The following is a 21662-nucleotide window of genomic DNA, read 5'->3' on the forward strand; positions in this document are numbered from 1 at the left end:
AAACATATCGTGATATGAAAAAATCTCATATTGCCCAGCTCTACCACCAACATTCTACAATATACAGGCAGATGTTCCGTGAGCCTTTGTAGCTGCGTTCCAAATCATATTTTTAAAAGCGTCTTTCCTTCAAAGTTATACTTCGCCTTCATCTTTGCTGGTGAAAAACACTGTGGTTACAAAGGGATGGACATGATAAGCAACAATAATCTGACTGTTGTGTTTACACGATGCTCGGTTAGTATTAGCATTGCATAGAAAATATCCTCCTCCACCACCAGCCCAAACTGTCGATACAAAGCAGGATGGATCCATGCTTTCATGTTGTTTACACCAAATTCTGACCCCTCTATCTGAATGTTGAAGCAAAATCAAGACTAATCAGACCAGACACCATTTTTCCAACCTTCTGTTGTCCAATTATGGTGAGCCTGTGTGAACTGCAAGCTCAGTTTGCTGTTGTCAGCTGATAGAGTGCCACCAAGTGTGGTCTTCTGCTGCTGGTATTCTAAACGCATTAGGTTTCTGCCATGTTATTAGCTCATTAACAAGCATTTGAACTGTGGCTGGAGTGCAGTTCATCACTATGAGCTGTACCACAGTACTGCAAACTGCCCAGTTAAGCCTGCACCTGCTGTCAGTATAACCTTCATAATCACTTCCAAGTTTGAATTAACTTCAGCAACACCTGTCCAGATCCACACTCTGAATGAAAAAAATCCAACATAAATCAGGACGTTACATAGGTAAGCTTTAAATTACCAGCTGATCGGATGCCACTTGCTACCTTTGAACGTGATCTTTTATCGTCTTCTGCTATCCTGTCTTAAATCTTTTGTGATTTCTGACAGCACAGTTATCACACATTGTTATAATTGCTTATTAATTGAAGGTGAGAACAAAACCATCCCATGGCCCACTTTAACCCCTGTTCATATCTATTTCTAACTACTCTTAACTCTTTCTCAGCTATTGTTTCTCAAGGTCTATGAATCAACCATCAATATTCAAGCCAACATGAGTGGGAAATCTGAGCGTTCCTTGCATCCTGATGAGAGCCCTTTTTCTAAGCTAATATTAGCAAGATGGAAATCAAAGATGCACTGAGGCAAGGCACAAGCATGGACATCACTTCCTTTGGATTTTTGTAGAAAATTTGTGTCTTTGTTTCATTCCAGTATCCAACACACAAAAAAGAGATTTCATGACAGCGAGAACGACACCCACTGAAGAAACAACACTCGGGCAAACTGAACCTCGACTGAGTGTCCAACACCTGCTGTTTCTAAAGTGAATACTAAACGATTGGCCTGTATTTGAAACAAGTGATTTAGTGGTTCTGCAGTGAGCAGACGAATTTTGCAAAACCCGAGCAATAGGTTTACACATGAACATGCAGATAACAGTGAGCAAAGAGCTTTTTCTTGATAAAGAAACTTCCAAACAGCTGTTTAGGACAGATTTGAAACCCTGCTTTACATATTAGCACATATTTATTCAAAGGATACAACCATAAGTGTCAGGCTTGTGGCTAAAGATGGAAAGACAGAACAGGAGAGGTAAGCACTTTAAGTACAGACTCACTCTTCTAGCGAGATGTTAGAGTATTTCTGTGAGGAGACTGAGGATGGAGGACCAGAGGGGCTGCTGTAGTCAGGCCTGGTTGTTGTTTCCGGTGTCATCCTCCTCTCTGGGAATGATGTCTGCGGGACAATTTCCAGCACTGCCCAGCACCTAACACACACACAACAAAACCCTGTCATATTAATAAAGGGTATGTAATTTAGTGCTTGATGGTCTGTGACTTCTTAAAATTTGAATTAAATATTACAATTACACACAAAACCTAAAAGCATATATATGAAAAAACTCAGTGGTTTGTTAGCCGAGTAGTATTTCTATTACTGTGCAAGTAGCAAATGTATGCAAACCTTAAAAATGTAGGAAAACTGTTGAACAGTCCTACACACCAGCTTGGAGGACTTGTACATTTGAATTATCAGAGCACATTCAGCTCTGGGATGTTTGTTAGTTTCATCACATGAATTGCTTGTTTCAGGCTGCTGGAAGAAGGTCAGGACTTTGACTCGGGCTTTCCAAAACATCATCTTGCTTCTTTGATCATTTTTTGGTAAAACAACTTGTATGCTGATGCTTTTTTTTTTTTTTTTAACCCACTTTCTCTTAATGTTCAGTTCATGAACAGATGTTGCTTCATTCTTTATAAATTTGCAGTAATATTCTATCGATGATTACCGATGATGACCCGCCCTGGTGCAGATTAATTATAACCGTCTCAAACAGTCATAATGCGGCCACCAGGTTTTACAGATGGGATAAGCTCCCAGTTCAAACAGCCTTCTGATTCATCCTTTAGTGTTAGTAAACTTCTCATTCATGAACATGTACACAATGTGAGAAGCTGCTTAGATGTTATCCTGGGCTCCCATGTGACCTTTCACACTATTAGACACCGTGCTCTGTGAGGGAACACTGGACACTCCAGTCGGGTGAAGCAATGTTCTTCATTTCCTTCATTTGTAGCCTGTCTGTTTGACTGCTGCTGAACATCAATAAGCCTTTTTTGAGGTCCATGGAGATCTTCTTTGTTCATGATTCACTTCCTAAAACAATGTTGTGAAGCTCAGACACGGGGCTGATCCCTGATCTTTACATAAACCAGGGCACACACTCACACCTGACTGTCATCCTGCTACCTGAAAACAATAGAATAATGTAAATAATAATAATAATAATAATAATAATAATAATAATAAGAAGAAGAAGAAGAAGAAAGGTAAAAAACTTGAGAATTTTTTTCTACTAGGCTAATTATTGGAAGCATAAAATTGCTATATTATAATATTTAACACAAAACTCTTTTGATAACTGATACATTAATAGACATGTACACATTGCATATTGTGACTGGCAGTTGCATTAGTAGAGAACAGCAGCCTTGGATCTTGGAAATCTCCTAACTGTAACTGCGCGAGCGTCCAAAAGTCTGCATTCCCTGACAACGATAGCAGTCGTACTTCTAACCGTAGCTTAATTTCTATCCTTTGGAAAATGAAACCAACCCCGAGTCTGAGTTGGAAACAGAGACTTTGTATCCTCTGTAGACTTTAAAAGTAGTAGACAGCATGAATGAATGAATTAATTTCAAATTTATCACAAAGACTGATATAATTTTAATTATTGATACATATTAAGCAGTGGCGAAGCCTCATTTTAGTTGGCAGAGCAATACATCAAGAAAATGAGGTGATCTTTAAAACCTGACAAAGCCTCTCATGATATTATTCTACACACATAACAGCTAGTTATACTATTTTCATCCAACTGCTAGACAACACCGTTACTGGGTGTGTTGATAATTTACTCTCTCCAACACCACAGGCTGCTGTTGTGCTAGTTTCCCATTGCTATACTTGACAAGGGCATCTATTTCCTTGTGCATTATGTGTATAGGATCTCTCTGTGCAGCTTGTCTGCTGGGTTCTGTACTGCACAGCCTTGGAGCCGTGCCCCCTGCTGAAACTCCTGCTGCTTGATAGGTTGGGACAGAGTTTCAAAAGCATAGCTTATTCTGAAAAGAAACACAAGTTCTCGTGTGTAAATTTAGCAGTTTGTTTTATTTTAACTGGCTTCTTCCCCCCAAAGTAATTTTTTTTTAGTTATTATAAATATTAATGAAGCCATTTATTTGACAACAATGCGCCGGGATTAATTCTTTAATTGTTATAATTATAAATAATTCTTCTTTTGCTCATGTTTTAAACAAGATGACAACAAACAAACTAAAGAAAAGTCTGAAAAACTGAAATTGCCAATTTATGCTTGCTCCAAAAGCAAGTCAGTCTCCAGGAAGTCCCATGTTAAATTTTCAAGTATGCTTATAGCCCGCTGCAAAACGTTTGGTCTGTATAGCCAATTTCCCTGCTTGATGATAATTGGATAAGGGAGGAGTTGTATTATAACTCTCTTATGTTGTATTAAGGCTTGATCTGCCCACCAAACCTGGTTGTTAAAGTATTAAACATATAGAAATCCCTTGTTAATTTCTGATTGAAATAACTACGATTTACCAAAATTTTCGAAACACTTAGTTCAATTTCATTAGACAGATGCGGAGTGAGAACCATCAAACCTGTAGAATCAACAAATCACTTAAACAAAATCTGTCAGATAAAATAAAGTTTGCTAAAAGATCTAAACAAGCATCATATTAAAGCCACTGACATCTATCAGTGTGGAAAAGCCAAATCTAAGTCTTTGTGACTCCATCAAACCACAGGGAGAGTCATTATCCACAAATAGAGAAACTTGGAACAGTGGTGAACCATCCCAGGAGAGGCCAGCTCTAAGAGCATACCGATGACTCATCCAGGAGGTCACAAAAGAACATCGCTGAAAGAACTAAAGGCCTCACTTGCCTTTGTTAAGAACAGAGTTCATAATTCAACAATCAGAAAAAGTCCAGGCAAAAATGGCACCCATGGGAGATTTCCAAGGTGAAAACCACCACCGGCCAAAAAGAACAAAGGCTCGTTTCACATTTGAGCCTTTGTGTATGCGGTTTGAATCCTGCTACATCTGGCGTAAAACTAAAACTGCATTGTCTGATGTGTGCAGAATTATATAATGTTTTTTGCAGCTACCGTGTGCCACTGCATACGATTTAATCAATGTAAGCACGGTGGATTGCTGTGCAAAATAGCACTACCCTCTGGCGTGGCAATGCTGCAGATTTATGGACGTGAGTCACGCTGCCTTCAAAATGCTGCGGGGACCAAGTAAGAGAAACTTTTTATGCAGTATAAAGCTGCTGTGGACAACAGTAACAATCACTCAAATTAATATATGGATCAATATACTGGCATTCCTGATTTAACCACATTAAACATTAATATTTGATCCCTTTAAAGAAATCTACTGGTTCAGTAATGCTTAATTAAAATAGTTTATATCGGAGTCTCTACATAAAAATGGATTTCACATCACCAGCTTCTCTCAGTGCACAGAAATAAAGCTATAATATCTGCAGAAATGGGGACTGTCATCATGTGCTGGAGACTGCGTGTCGCTTAAAAAAAAAAAAATCCAAGATCAATTGTGTGACCCAAGATGAGCTAGTTACGCTAATCTGCACGGTTCAGTTCTTCGAAGCCACAAGAGAATTAGATTAGCCAAGCTGGATTCAATCATCCAAGATGACTCAGCACTCTTATGGTCACTGCCTGAGGGAAATATATCAATACTGGAAACCATCATCAGCAACACTGTGATTGGAGGAAGAATGAACGGTAAGGTTAAAAGTTAGAAGAGCTTCTAGGGGGGTTAAAGAGAGATAACAGATGTTTTACGCACGAGTAGAAATCAAAAAAAGCAACAAAAATAAAAACATGTATGAGAAGCAAAAAGGCATCAAGTTTAATGCATTAGTAATCAATACTCCTGAAATTTTCAATGTACTTTTCTACTGCAGCAGAGGAGTCATCAGAAAAGAAAACTACATTACACTTCTCAGCTTCCATGCTCTAAAAGGGCATTAAAGTCATTCGTAAAAATCAACCTTAAGAGAATAAGACTCAGAGAAACTGAATAGCATGAAATTCCAAAAGCACACAGCAATGAGACGTATTTGTGTGCAATAAAGATCTTATTTCTTAATATTCAGAACAAGTAGCGGCACACTGAGGAGCTGGGAATTCACAAAATATTTAAACAGGTGTGTTGGATTTTTCAGCAGAACTTAATGGGCCGCAGAGCGATTAATGTTCTCTGTCCTTTTAAAGCAAAAGTGAAGAGGGAAAACGAGCTTAGTGTACACACTGATAATATTAATCTCTTCCTCTGAGGACTCCAAGGATAGAGCAGAGTCGACTTCTGAGGTAAAATAAGCTCACTGGACGCTTCTGCTGTTTGTGTATCACTCATCTCATAGCGTTACGTTATTTTGTGGGTAATTGGCAGAAAATACCACACTTTCCTCCTAATATGAAAGGTAATACATTACATGTGAATGTAGTCCCTTTCAGCTGAAGCAGGACTTCTCTAAAGGACAAGGTGGAGGATCACGATGCACACTGTTTGTCCCCTTGAAATATTCCTTCCGATGCCTGTGAAGTCCTTCGCTTAATCTTGCTCTCAGGAAATTCTGACCTGATGCTGGTGTGACAACCAATCATCAAATGATTCAAAGAGCCTCTGACATAATTTGCAAGCAAATTTTGCGCAGTAGTGACGGGAGAAGGGAGATGAGATAACGCGATCCTGCTGTCGGCCAAAAATGCAAAAATGTAAGCACATTAAATTTCATTACATCAAACCAACAATGCAAAACTGTATGTCTGGTTTTTTTTAGATTTAGCATGAATTAGTAAGTGCTATTTCATCACGGCTATACATATTCTCAACGTATTTGATTATCCTTGTTGACAAAAATCTGAAGTTACCAACAGTTGTTTTTGCACAGGAAGAAAAATGTAAACATGAGGATTCTATTGCAATTCATCAAATCACCTTTTAAACTTTTACAGTTAAATGCACACAGCATTTCCCTTTGTTCTAATTAGGATATGTGATTTTACAGAAACTAAATAGAATTGCCTACATAAATTATTATTTCATTTGAATTATCAAATATATGATTGCTGTACCAACCTTTTGAATCTGTAAAGTTTGCAAATTACGTGCTGCAAATTAGGGCGTAAGATGTTACATCTGTGCTAACAAGTCACTGTGTGACTGTGCCACACATGACAACGTTTATACTGTCATGTTACTCTAATTTCAACCACAGCCCAAGGCAACCGTCTCAGCTAGGAACCTTTTAATGAGCTGTCAGTCTGAAAATGCAGCCGTTTCACAAAGAATGAGTCGATCCAAAAGCTTTGTGAATAAAAGGGACCGCAAGTTATTTGCTCATTTATAGCTCCATATTTTTGTTAATCTTTGTCTACTAGAGCAGCTTAATATGATTTACAGTTCAAAGTAATCTTAAAAAAATAAAAATAAAATCTCATACAAGGCAACCCCTCAGTCTATCCACTGTTTGAAACAAGCTGTTCTAGCATCTCTGCTTTTAAACCTGGAACTGAGTGCATGAAAACCTGATCCATAAAACACCATACAGTTCTGAGAGTATTAATCTGTGTCCACACTGGAAGCGATCAATGGCAGCACATAGAAAGTCATTCAGAGTCACGTGGGTCCAAGAAGTGACCCTAAGGTGAGCGATTGATAAGACTAGCATTGAAAGGGCAGTATATCAGTGATCGGCATATGATGGACCCCCAGTAAATACATTAGATGGTTACCCTGGCAACCAGAGCCTGGTAGCTAGCAACCAAACATCAGCTTCAAAGTGATATCTGGTGGGGACAGCTGTAGTATGATCGAGTAACAGTTGAATTTTGGGTTTCCCATTGTCAGCACATGCGCCACAAGTCTGAAAAATATTATCCGACTCTGCACTGACCCACTGCAAAGACTTGTACATCAGCTCTAGACATAAATCACAAGATCTAATAAGGAAGAATTGTTAATATTATAATATGTCAATATGCTATAGCACTGGTTATTAAACTTTGGTGCCCAAGTCCTATTTGTATTCATTATAGCCAAAAATAGCCTCTATGCCATCTGGCATGCTATCATTCTTTGGATTTAATTGTTAGATGACGGCACATTTAAAAGCCCATTTGCAACATCTGGACCTAGCATGACACTTTTTGCACGAGTGACATCATGGGATGAGGCTCTAGATGACCTCCATCAGCTGGTCAGGTATTTTCACACTGCCTAAACAGAAATACTGTCTGTCTGTTCAGATGCAGCACTCTTCTGAAGTAGTTTGTCTCAGAGGGAATATTCGATTACCAAGAATCTCTTTAACTCTCTTGGTATAATGTTAGCATTAGCCAAGGACTCCCCAAAGATGACACACTCAGGTTAAGAGAACTGATGCAGTTAGTAAATAAATGAGTTTTTGTGCAGTCATGTATTGTGATAATAACATATGGTTGTCAGAAAATGTCACAGCACACCTGAAAATGCCTCAGTGCACCTTAGTCATGACTCAGCATATTATTTGGAACCATCTGTTCTTTAACATATATTTGAGAACTGGTGAAATTTCTCTGAAATAATCATTATATTTCTGCAATAATTCAAACTACACTAATATCTCAATTATGATATAAACAAACTGATACACTTCATTAATCTTGGTATCATGCTGAATAAAATAAAGCTATTTCCAGTCATAAAAACTACACAAATGGTGATGCCAGACACATTAAGACTCTTAATCTCACAAGGCATTGGTGTGCGCACTAAATGTGCTATTATTAGTGATAAACATGGCCGGCCAAAAGGCCGAATCAAGCCTCTGATGTGGATTTCCACTTGGATTGTCAAGGTTTTTTAAAGTTTGGTGGAAATGAGCCTGATAATCCTTCAGGATATGAGTGGTCTTTGAAGATTTTTAAAACCAAACGGCAGGCTGTGAAACAGAAGACAAATCACAAGTTCTTTGTTTGAAACCAAAGGCCGTAAAGTTCAGCTGCAGAGAGAGAGAGAAAGCCAGTCACGAACAAGCAAGTTTTCTCCTCTCTCTGCGGCACTGACTGTTGGTCTCTTTGAATCGGCAGTGCCGAGTGCAGCTCTGAGAGATTTATCCATTCATTTGTTGTGGCTACGCTCGAATGCACCCAACAACACACCATTTCTATTTTATTCTACTAGTCTTTCACTCTGCAGGGTGGCTCAACAGAATTATGTCCCCAACGATAATTATCAATCAAAATTATGGTCTGAAAAATGGAGGCAGAGGAAATTGCTTACCAGGACGTCAAGCAGGAACAGGACCCCCAAAAGAAGTAGTGTGATAAGTGAGAGTGGTGAAAGAGAGCAAAGGGGAGAGAGCAGATTTGCATTCGTGCAGTAAAAGAGCGTTTTACCACCACACAACTTATAGTAACCAAGAGGAGTAGACTTTAAGCTTTTAAGAAACAAATAAGGTCAATTCATGGGCATTACATTAACTTTTGAGTTCAGCTCCAGCTGAGCTTTCAAATACTGGGAAATGTTTAAACCTTCAGCAGCATAGTGACATATGGGATTTAAAGAAAGCAATAACTCTTTTTAAAGGACGCGTTCAGTTAATTTGTTTTTCTAAGTCCCACATCAGTTTGAGGCAATGATTTATCCAGATCTCATTTCAGTGTGGGAGAAACTGCAAAAAAGAGTTAGCTACACACCTGAAAGGAGACAAATCATTTAAACTGAAAACTTTGTTTTGCAAAACGCTATCTTTGCTGTAGCATTTCATCTGTTTCAAAGTAAAATGACTGCAGAGTTTGTTCCATTGTCTCTAAATGGAAACTGTTAATTTGTCCAATACGTTTTCTAAAACTAAAGGGCAAATGGACTGATTCTTATAGAGTGGTTTTTTACTCCCCTGGAGCATTCAAAGCAGTTTATATGCCTCGTTCATACATATTTTTGTGCTTAACATTCACACTTTCATGGATGCATCTGGAGAGCAAGTTGGGTTTAGTATCTTATCCATGGACATTTAGTATGCAGATTGGAGCATCCAGGGACTGAACCACCAACGTTACGATTAGCAGATGACCTGCCCTACCTCCTGACTACAGCCACCCCGTGGCACCATAAGCAAGGACACAAATTACTGCATTCACTTAATTGAGAATTCTCTCCAAGTTCCAGTCATCCTGGAACCTCGAGAGCTTTTGCATCTTTTTACCTTCCTCTTAACTTTCCATTAATGCACCTCGACGCAGCGCTTTGCAAACAGTCAGGCTTTTCAGCAATGACCCTCCGCTGCTTACCCTTCTCACGGAGGGTGTCGATGCTCATTATCTGAATAACTATGCCTGCAGTCTTTCCCATGAGTGTAGTTGCATGTACAAAACTAGACAGATACATAATACCTATACTGTAAATAGCAACCTAACTTAACTGATTGGGACCTGATGAATGTAAAAACAAAGACTTACCAGATTTTCATTTTTTACCTGATTTTTGTTTTTGAGAAAAATGACATATGAGGACATTTCTTTTAATTTCATTAGAACAGTGGCAGTATAACATCCTTGTAAGTGAATATCAGGCCCTTGTAGAGCTAAATTTAGTATTTTGGTCTAGACCAGCAGTCCCCAACCCCTGGGCCTCGGACCGGTATACCGGTCCATGAGTCGTTTGGTACCGGGCCGCGAGAGTTGAGGCTCAGGTGTGAAATGTTTGGTTTTCAGCGTTATTTTGTTATCGTTAACTCTGTTTTCCTGGGCCTTTTCACGTGTGTTATGAATAAATCTTATTTTTTTCGGTACCGGTACTAGTTTTATTTTGTTGTATTTATCCGCGACACATTAAAGGCCGGTCCATGAAAAATATTGTCGGGCATAAACCGGTCCGTGGCGCAAAACAGGTTGGAGACCGCTGGTCTAGACAAACCAAACTGTGATGTCAGGTCCTAGGAAGTTACAACTAAAATGGCTCGTATGTGTTAGTTTTTGTGTAAAAAATGCAAAAAATGCAAAAAAAACCTCCTTTCACAATATTCCTAATGTTTGAGATGCAATATATATATGTGTGTGTTGATTAATGTCACTGATACAGTAAGATACCAAGTGTCATCCCTCGGCAAAGGCACAGTCGGACTGCAGTGGCATCTTTTGGCAGGACAACGCACCCAGTTACACTACAAAAATGTCTCAGGATTACAGCTCGATCAGACCGAGCCCCAAATTTGGCCTCGCCTCCGCATTGCCCGGATCAGATTGAGCATACGTGGGCTGACCAGAGCAATCCTGATACCACAGCCTGATGGACACACTGCAAATGTCCCCATGCCTGATAACACCGTGCACTGTATCGCTGTGTCGATGCCCTGATGTGTCAGAGCTGTTTTATAGTACTGCTCAAGAACACAATTTTCCATGACAAACTGAAGCTGAACTCTCGCAAAAGGACCAAATAAATTTACTTTACCTCTGTGAGAAAGGCCCTCAGACTGCATAAAGTAATCTCAGTGTGACTTATTTCCCATCAGTAAGAGGACTGTAGGCAAAAGAAACATTGTTGGGTGGTGACCTCCAGTAATGGCTGCACTAAACTGGGATCACACGCTTAAAACATAGTCTCTTGGCATGAAGATTTGCAGTGCTGCAAACAATCAGCATTAGCAAACTCTCTTACCGTGCATTTCCTCTCACTCGGGTCTACTGCGAGTCATACTAAGTCAACACGGTGGAGGAAATAACCTCAGTGCTGCATGAAAATGCTTGTTTGTCTGTTCAACAATGCATTCTGTAACCTGCAGCGACCGGAAAATAATGTAAAGGCCTGATGTACCCATGTGAAGTATAACACTTAGCTGAGGTGCTATAGGTCTGTAAAAGTGCATTTATAAAACTAAAGGTATAAGCTGAGTTTAGGTTTTTTGCAGCGCACGTGTGTTGACCAAAGGGATCTATATATGTGGAAGGAAAAGCAAACCTGTTTGAAATAACTCTGAAATGTTATCATGATTCAATAAATGGAGCCCCTCTGTGAAAAACCTGTTATTATAGAGCATTATTTTGCCACGCAACACTGCTTTCAGATTCTGGTGTATAGCTTGAACACAAAACAACAAGAATAAAAAAAAAAGAAAAGAAAAAAAATTCTGCCTGAAGCTCATAAATCTTAGAGAAGCATCCCAGAGGAGAGAGACTTATTGTGTGGAGCTGCTGCAAGTTGTTTTGCCAGAAGCCGATCAGTAAAGTACACCAAAGGTCAGATACAACCAATTGTGGGTTGTAGCTCAGTGAAATTTGTCATGGGTGTGCAGAGAGCATCTCATACAGCAGTGATACGTTGTATTTGCTTACGTTTCACATGTGTTCGCCTTGCCAAACCCAATTATTTCCAGATCGGAATTTCCAGATTTGATTGATTTTGCGCCGTGCATACCCGCCTCACTTTGTTTTAAGCTGTAGTGCCAGCACACATGAAAATGTGCCGTTAAAGGAGATACGATCAAGCACTGAAACATAGAAGAAAAGAGGACAGAAATGAGCCTGAGAGGCAGATTTAAAAAAACAATAGGGAGAGATGGAGTATCCTGACCTTTACAGCAGTGCTTAGTTATATCCTAGACTGCCCATAAGGCAAGCAGATAAAATGAAATTGGCAGAGTGCTCCTTTAAATTTCTCCATTTTTTCCCCTTAATAAAAAGTTGACTTTTTTCACAAATGGACGGGATGACACACACTGTGAGATACGACCAGATTTCCTCAGGTAATACTCTGGGAGAATATATTTCTGTTGTGCTGGGTGAAGAACAAAATTAACCACGCAGTGGCTGCCTACATTACTCACTATGTTTACAGACTTATTTACTGAGTAGAGGGAAGTTAAATACCAGTTTAAATATACACCAGGTGCAGTGTGACTCCAAACTCCATCCTGTTGAGGCTTGTTTCTCTGTCGCGAGAAGGAAAGGGCACACTAAACATTCTTCCTAAATGCAACTGACTCTTCAGCTGCAAAGTGGGGGTTCAATAGACAGTGAAGGGTCTGTGCTCTCTGGTGCATTTCGAGTCCTTTGTGGATGGTTATTTTGCCAGATGGCCTTCTTAAACTCTGGGCCACCGTCCTTGCTGCTGCTGCTTTTACTCTTTGCTCTCTTCAAACGTCTGCTGAAGGTCTCAGAGGATCCCACCTTCAGAGCCAGCATATGTGACCCTGAAGTGGTCATATGTGACCATCTGGCCATAATACCCTATGTCAATCATACTGGATCGTATACAGCTTTAACAGTTGACATTTGACATATGGCTTAAATCATTCTTTCTGAACTATTTCATTCTTTCTTAGGAAGACAGCCTTGCAGCCACTTATTCCTTACCTATGCGGAATTACCCAGTAAAAGCTTATTTGCTATAACTACTAGCAAAATTATAATAAACGACAAAGACTTTAAGCTTAATGATGATTGTGCCTAAAAGATCCTGCACAGTTTCCTTCCTCAATAGTACCTGACCCTCAACCAGGTTGAGAGTAGGTTGTGGGCAGGTTGTGGTCATTGTTCACAGAAATAGTCCAGCACCCTGTTGTGCTCTCTGGGTGATAATACACCAGATGGTCTTCTGGGGGAAGAGAATTTCTATAGTTAATGGTTAAGAAGCAGCAAAAGTGCCAATTGCTTGCCTTACATTTTAGTAAGTACTGAAAAAGCAATTTATTTCCACATAGACTGCAAAAGAAAGGGAAGGAGCTAAAGGATAATTAAATATAAATAGAGCTATAGCTTATAACTCTTAACTGACTGGAAAGTCTATCCATGCTTCTTTGTTAATCTCTTATTCTTCCAAGGTTGCAGTATGGCTGGACCATATCCCAACTGACATTGTGCTCAAGTCAAGGAACCCTGGAGCCTGGACTGGATGCCAGTCCATCACAGAGCTAAGAGAGAGGCCTACATACAGTCAACTTAGAATCCTCAATTAACCTGGCATACATGTAAGAATGGAAACCACAGCACCTGAAAAACTTCCTTTTTCAGACCACAGTTCTAACCATGATAAAACTGTGCCAACCAATATCTAGAAAGGAATAAAGAATCAAAGATCAAATAACAAGTAAAGTGCTCACCAGAGGATGTTGAGCACAGTGCAGGTTGTCAGACCTCCAATCACTGCTCTCCGAAACCACAGGATCTAAAGATGAAGACAAGAGAACACGATAACCAACATCCGGCTCAAGCAGCGTAACAGGAGAACATTGTGGAACAATTGCACTACGTAATCACATAACTGCACAGGTGATAATACAGAGTTCCTCAAAAGCAAACTTAGTTGCTACTATTCCAGTCGTGCACTTCATCTAAATGATGCTTAGGCAAACTGATCAGTGGCAGAGAGAGAGCATCTTTGTGGGTCTGACTCTTTGCATATGGGCCGTGGATGTGACATGGCAGTTTTACTGTATCACAAGAAATAACAATTTAATTACCTAGTACTGTCCTCATGGTTAAGAACTTCTCGTTTGGATTTAAATTGACCTATTGTTATAAAACCTCACTTCATTTTTCATTTTTAAAACCTTTTTTTGGCCTGATTTAAAAGGTATTTAACTGTAACTGTAAATATCATGTAATAACAACTGCATGTAACCATGTAATTGCCACCCATGAATTAAGAAGGGGCAGATTTTATAAATAACATGCTTAAAAAAGCTGATACACACCTCTGGCATAACTGTAACTATTTTAGTAAATGACATTTTTTTCCCCATACATGCATTTCTAAAAATGTAGTTATTTTAGGTTGAAACACAGTATAAATGCTTCAAAAATGTATATACCTTTATATTTTTTAATTTTCTCCTTCAATATGATCTTTTATAAAACAAAAATATTGTTAGTTATATATTTTTATATATATTTTTTATATGACTCCAACTTAGATGCTAGCCTCTGTAGTCATGCAGGTGCTTGGTTATATGAACGATTCCATGTTATTCTGATGGCTTTGAAACATTACGGCAGCAAAATGCAGGCCTGTAGTCAGGAACCCTGTGATATGAAGATATTTACATCAGGATACTTTTTCATCTCAGAGTAGCAAGTGTGTTTCTATTCTGTCTTTATGTATATTTTCAATTGGAGGATTTTGGAATGGCAACAAAGTTATATGGCATATCTCCACTTATGAAGAATGGAAAAAGCAATCAATCTGCATCTTCTTTACCTGGTTTTCTAGACGTGTAGTAAATGAATAGATTTTCTCATGTTATTTTTTGTTAATCACTAAGCCCTTTTACTCTTATTTATTTAGATTAATAAATGCTTTTGCATGTGTCCAGATGATAGTCTGAGACAGGAGCTTGGTCAATAAAAGACTAGACTGTGTGGCTGGGAAAGAGCCGTGACCTAACAGCATTACTTCTGACCTGACCAATAAAGACTGACCCATCCTGCAGGTAGGGTTAGTGGCCTATCAGAAATGGTGAGATACAGAAAAAGAAACCTGAATTTTTCCTTCCACAAACAATACCTATCAAGAATTCTTTATTTTGAGACCTGGGCTCTAGTTTCCCCTCATTCTGTATGGAAGTGGGCAAAACTCTCAGCCGACTGTTATTCTGCATACACCACAATCTGCAGTGCATGCCTTTTAAACAGCAGAGAGACCGGCTGGAGGCAGTTTGCCTTCCTCTCGTAACACTCAATAGGAGATACTGGAAATACGACATTTGATTTAAGCGATTGAGTTTAACTGTTTTTTTCTTATATGCCATTTGGCACATGACCCTTGTAGTAGGAAGCCCGGCAAAGCTGTTTAATGTCCAACCTGAGCGTGCCAGACACCTGCATTTCCAAATGCACCATCATGAAGGTAACATCTCAAAATTTCAGGGCTGCAAAGCATATGTCTGGACCGTACTGGGGCCAGCTTACTGTGCATCCAATATCTAGATGCATGCAAAGTCATATATTAACATAAAATCAGAGTAAAACAGCTTAGTGTTGTGAAATGATTTTAAAAGGAATAAAATAATGGAGCAATTTTTGTCCCGATTATGACAGTGGGTCGACTCCAAACACTTCTATCTGATGCAAAATAGGCTTGATGAGTAAGGTCTCACAATAACTTAATATTTCTTTAATATTTCTACATGAACTGTTTGCATCAGCGTTAATTAAGGAGTTGAGATGTTCCAATTATCTAGTTAATCTAAGGAACACTTTGTTGTCAAACCTTTCTGCTTCAGTGCTGGAGCTTAATACCAGGAGCCATCAGTAGAATAATAATATGGTTGACCACCTGTGTAAGAGCCTTTCAGTCCTAATTCTTCTCCGAAATTCTAGTTTATTTCTCACAGTGATGCCCGTCTCTCGCTCTCTCTTTCTACTGCCAACTCATGTTGAAGAATACGAACAGAGTGCTTCCCAAGCCATTTCTGAATTCAGTACACTGAGTCCACAGATCAGCGGGTAGTGCCAGGTGCAGTCCTAAGATTAGATTTACCTGTGTTCTGTTGTGTGAGATCTGTGAGAAAAGCAGAGGCATCACGTTTACAATCCCACCTGTCAAGACCAAAAACAGAGCAGCGCGTCATTCATATGATACCTCCGTCTGTAATCTGTGGGCTTTTTTACTGTTCCTCAGCACAAAAATGTTGATATTCAATATGAGAAGGGAGGCACAGAAAATACCCAAATAGGTTTCCAGATATCACTGCTTGAAATAAAAACATCCCAACAGTATTAACTTAGTAAGGAAGCAAAACTAAATTATGGAAATACTGGTATCATGAATCCCACCTTCTTTTATTAGCATTTTAAACATTTTTTTGTCAGAAACTTTAGTTTAAATTCAAGCAACTCAAAAATTAAGCAGAAAATATAAAGTGTCAAAAGCTGTAGTTCATTCAGAGGCCTCTGGTTCCAAAAGTGAGTCCGGTCCTCTAGATTCCCATTTTAAAATGCACTTTTTACAGTAAAAGAAACTATGTTCTATATTTGGTTCAACTTCACATTTAACGACAGCTGTACAGCATTTATTAAGGCTTAGTTTGCATTATAAGGGGCGTGGCCATGTCAGATAGCCCAAGCAGCTCCCAAAGCTGCTATGTGATTGGCTTATGCTCACTAAATATTTCATCATGAGAAGCAGCAGATATGTTGGATCCATTTTTTGGAAAACTTAATTTCTGAAGATCTGAAGATTTGTCTTTGCAATTATGGTATTTTGTTTCTATATTAGCCAAATCAATCGCTGTCACCAAGCTGCAAAAGTTTCCTTGCTTGTTTGCAGTTCAGTTCCTCAATATCATGGCACTTTCTCCCTGTAAAATTCCATTTAGAGAAATCAGTCTCCAAAGGTAGCAGAGAAATAGGTCCCACCCTGCTGAGCTGCACTGCATTAGTCTTGGTTTTGGGGGAGTAGTTTTAGAGTTTCAGCATAGTCTGAATGTTGTTTGAGAAGCTTTTAAAATCCTGACCAGATTTCAGAAGAAAAAGTAATCCATTTTTAATCTTGGGAAAATGATTTAAAGTTGTTCTGTATACTGTTCCACACAACTAGCAGTGACAAACTGCAAAGCAGCTGTCATAGCTGGCAGTTTGCATGTTCAAATGGCTCTCTGAAGTAATGGAAGCGGGTAGGAAGTACAGTCAGAGCTGTCACAGAGATGCTAATGAAACAGAGCAATCACCCCTTAGCCTGCCACAGCTGATGTGTTGCAGTTACTTCAGGAAGTCAGAGTACTCGCTGGTACCCAAACGCACACACTCACTGACACACACACACACACACACACACACGACTCTCCATCCAGCTACCTCCATCTGTTAAGTGAGTCTTAACAGTTGTTCTGACTGAGCTTGCTCTAACTTTTGTTAGAATGCATTTTGGGATATTCCACCTTCTGTTTACTTTAGTCTGATATTTAAGGCTGTGCAGCGAAACCGAAGACACTGACTCATCCTCTGAAAATGTGTTTTTGTGAAAGGAGAAGCTTAACATAAAATGTAGTGTAAATGTAAATTGCTGAAGTACTTCAAAGTTTGTCATTGCTTTGTGAATATTTAACACTGTATATAAAGATGGATGAAATTACGCCTTCCCAGAAGTGTTGCCAACATGCGTCCTAAATGGGCACAGGCTTCCTCTTCTAACAACAAGCTGGGATGTGGAGAAGTGGCAAAAATCTGTCTATGCAGACATATCGTTGGGTGGCTGGACAACTAGTAGGTAGTAGTAGTGCAGAATTTGATGGATGCACTACACAAAGTTCAACACACATCTGTGCCGGGCAGCAGGCAGGACTTTGATGTCTGGGCTCCATCTCCCAGTAATTCCTTAACAGACTTTGGTTTCAAATGACAGCCAATATTGCAGTGCTCATTTCTATTTCTTCCTCACTTCGAACAGTAGGAGAAGATGGCGATGGATCATCCATCTGTACAGTCTGTGGTTTAATGTTACAAAGTGAAGACAGACGGATGAAAAGAAAAAGTTGAAAAGAGTGAAAAAGAGCAGACTGGACATATGGAGGTCACAAAGAGCAAAAATCAGCACAGACTACCATGACGTCACAGATCCATTACTAGCTGGTGCACTAGATTTTTAAAGAAGATTTATAAACAGTTTAATAGATTCGTATTCTAAAGGGAATTAAAGATATTCTCTGTCGACGCTAGATGTTTGTTCCCAAGTTTAAACAACGAACAATCATGTATAGGACCTCTGCAACAAGAAAACTGCATTTAGACGAGGGCTGGACTTCAGAAGCAGTGCTTCTTATGTTCTTAATCGCCTGTTTAAAAAGAAAATCTTTGATGTAAAGATGAAAGTTTGACTTTTCCAGCACTTTTATTGTTTGTATCATTTGACTGTAGAACAGAGAGATTACAAAAAATGAAAAAAACAAAACAAAAACAAGAACAAGTGATAGAGAAACAGTTTTTGTTTTGGTTGTGTCTATTCTGAATATTTCCCTTCTGTTCGGATGTGCAGGATATGCGAGTATGCCTGCGTGCGTCTCCTCCAGCGTGTTAAATTGGCGATCCTCCAGCTAAATTTTCACTTGGGACAAAGTCACAGCGAGGCAAATCTGGTGAATACGGCAGCTGACAAGCAGACTGTGTTGGTGTGGGTTAAAAAAAACAAACCTAAAAGCACTCTGAGTCAGCACATGATGGCACTCTGCACACACCACAGTTCCCGTTGATTCTTCTGAATGTTCTGCAAATCACTCAAGACGCTACAGTAAATGCCCGTCAGTCCGACTCCGGGGAACAAAGATCAGGGTGAACAACTCGAAAAATGTTCCTGGTTTTGTCCCGTATTTGATGAGCTGCTTTCGTGCTTTAAAACTGGACTTTTCCACTGAAACTATTGAAAACTGCTCATCCTGGCCCACCTCATAGTTTTCTAGTATTATAACCATCCTGGTTTGTAAGATGACCTTGAACAATAAATTGCCCAAATTTAAATTAGATAAGGTTCGTGATTTTTATGGTTCTGTTCCCAAATTCTGGGAATAACATTGAGCTGACAAGATCTACTTGGTGCAACTGTAGATTTGGCGTCCCTGCCAACTGTTATATCTGAAAAGACCAGAGGCTTTTCTTTTGTATTTCCTCTATTGAAAGAGATATTTGCACTTTCACAATTTTCTGGAAAACTGAATCAAGTAAGGTCTTCCCAGCTATACTGAAATGAGCAATTCCCTGTTGCACATATGACTTGGCTCACTATTATTTACGTTGCTATGTCTGTGAAGTCTCATTCTTCAGTGTATCTTTGCAGTAAAGAGAGACAAGAGTAAGTGGTGAAACAGCAGTGAAGTCAAATGATCAGTCAGAATTCAAATAGTCAGCCTGTGCAAACAGTAGCTTTGCACACATCAGGTGCAGTACTGGGCAAAAGTTTCGAGCTGGCTCTGATTTCTTTACATTTTCCTTGGAAATGGCATTAGAGGAACAAGTCTTATAGATACATCTACTCCAAGTATTCATAATACAGTCTGAGGATCATGCAAACTGTGGGAGAAACCACAAGATGGGGTTCTGCCAGGAGTTCAAAGGTATGCTTTGGTTACACTTGAAGCCCATTTAAATAACTTGTTTTCTCATTTCTTAGGAGATCTGTTCATGTAATGAAATTCCAATTTTGGTAGCAGCTGGAATGGAAAGTCAGACCGTCATTAGCTTCAACATCCTTTGCAGTACAACAGACTGGAAAAGGGCCACAAAGACACAATGATAAAAAGAAGAAGACAAAAAAAAGGAAGACTGTGAGCTTTATTGCACAAAGCTGAAGCTTACCCAGAGCCACTGTGCCCATTAGGAAAGGTTTTCCCATCTGACTGAAGTCACTGCTGCTCTGAAGGCCGACCTCTGACCCCACTGCAAATGTCACAGCCACCTGAGAGACACACAGACGAGTTCACACACACAGGCCTTCTGTTACATCTCAGGCAGTATATTTTTCCCTAGTTCTAAATAAAAGAAGAGAAACATCAAGTTTTTCTTTGTGCAGGAAGATAATTAATTCTTCCACCGTAACACAACCGAGACAGGACAGTTACATAAAAAAAAACATTCATTTCTTACTTCTAAAACAAGTTATGTATAAGCACTTTGGGTGACTTGTTATGGTGCACCTGCCCCGCTGTAGGTACCAAAGCACTTTTTAATCTCTTAAACTTGCGAACCCTGGAGAGATAGCAGGTTGAAATTTATATTGACATCGAGTGAAACAACTCTGCTATCTAACAAACTTTCAGCATTGCTGTTAGTGTCTCATGCTGACACCACAACATGTGCAAAGGGAAAAAAAAAACACTAAAACATATGAAGAGCACCAACATTTCATCAGCAATCAAACAAGCAAAGTTGTGCAAATTATGACTTTTTTTGTGTGTGTTAGTCATACTTCCCATTTCTAAATTGCAAAAATACTTTAGGGCAAATTTACCACACAGCCCAAATTAGTAGGTTGGAAACATCTGGGGTTGATCTACTATTAATATGCCAAATTATGAACTGAGGTGTACCAGTAATGACCAAGGCACTTTAAGAAGACCACAAAAATTGCATGGAGCCACAAACAAGAAGAACTGTGTCAGGAACCGAGACTGTGCTGGCAACACATATTCAGCTTGTAACTCGTCATCCAACAAAATACTCCAAGCGTACGTTTCCTGAATGAGTTTTTCTTGGAAAACAGCACAGCAGCACAGACTGAGAGAGACAGGAAAAGAAAAAAAAATTCTGCAGTATAATTGGAGGTCTTAGTGGACAAATTGAACAATTTTAGTAACTTCAAAATTGCAATGTCCAGCCTGGCCACAAAAGGGACGCATGAAACACGACTGAGGGCAGTGTGACTGCAGCAGAAGGAAATTTCTAAAAGGATATCAAAAAATTACAACAGCAATGGATGACTTGAAGTGACACAAGTAGTAAATAGTCATTTTTTCTACTTTCACACAGCCCGTGTAGACTAATGTCTTTTTTCCAAACCAAGTTTAGCAAGCTGGAGGTCTGTGGTTCTGATGAAGTCATTTTCTGGCCTGAACAATAAGCCTCTTGCTAGTTTTCTTGCAGTTATGGGACAGCATTTGAAATAGTTCTAATCGCGACAGATCATCACTACATTATCAGTAGTGTTTAAGCACTGGAACTTGTTTTTTCAAAATATCCAGACTATACCTGTAAGCATCTCAGAATAGTTTAGACAGGGGTGTCCAACTCCAGGCCTTGAGGGCCGGTGTCCTGCAGGTTTTAGATATCACCCTGGGCCAGCACACCAGAATCAAATGATTAGTTCAATACCAGGCCTCAGGCCACTTCAAGATATGTTGAGGAGGTAATTTAGCCATTTAAATCAACTGTGTTGGATCAAGGACACATCTAAAACCTGCAGGACACCTGCCTTGAGGCTTGGAGTTGGACACCCCTGGTTTAGAGCATTTGCACAGCCTTCCTCATAGTCATCCCAACTCATCAGAAGTCAGTCACCTCTTCCTTTGCTGGTTTTGAGCAGTTTTATTCTTCTTAATAATGGCCTATTAAGTGTAGACCAAGTGTAAAATGTAAAAAGTGTATAGATAAGAAAATATGAAAAGC

At 39.4% G+C, this 21662-nt stretch overlaps 1 protein-coding gene across 3 annotated transcripts in view; it reads right to left on the reverse strand.

Annotated features, from left to right (window-relative positions):
• The window catches only part of LOC102206538 (uncharacterized), a 91780-nt gene that overhangs the window by 29791 nt on the left and 40327 nt on the right, over positions 1-21662 (reverse strand). For all 3 annotated transcript variants that reach the window (XM_005727269.1, XM_005727270.1, XM_005727268.1), the window contains 4 exons: positions 19857-19956; positions 16051-16109; positions 13673-13737; positions 1585-1734 (listed from right to left, as the gene is read on the reverse strand). In XM_005727269.1, coding sequence (XP_005727326.1) covers positions 1585-1734; positions 13673-13737; positions 16051-16109; positions 19857-19956 — 374 coding nt within the window. The remainder of the gene's footprint in view (positions 1-1584; positions 1735-13672; positions 13738-16050; positions 16110-19856; positions 19957-21662) is intronic.

Source organism: Pundamilia nyererei, unplaced genomic scaffold, assembly GCF_000239375.1.
Source record: "Pundamilia nyererei isolate P.nyererei 1_Seehausen unplaced genomic scaffold, PunNye1.0 scaffold00023, whole genome shotgun sequence".
NCBI classification, from domain to species: Eukaryota; Metazoa; Chordata; class Actinopteri; order Cichliformes; family Cichlidae; genus Pundamilia; species Pundamilia nyererei.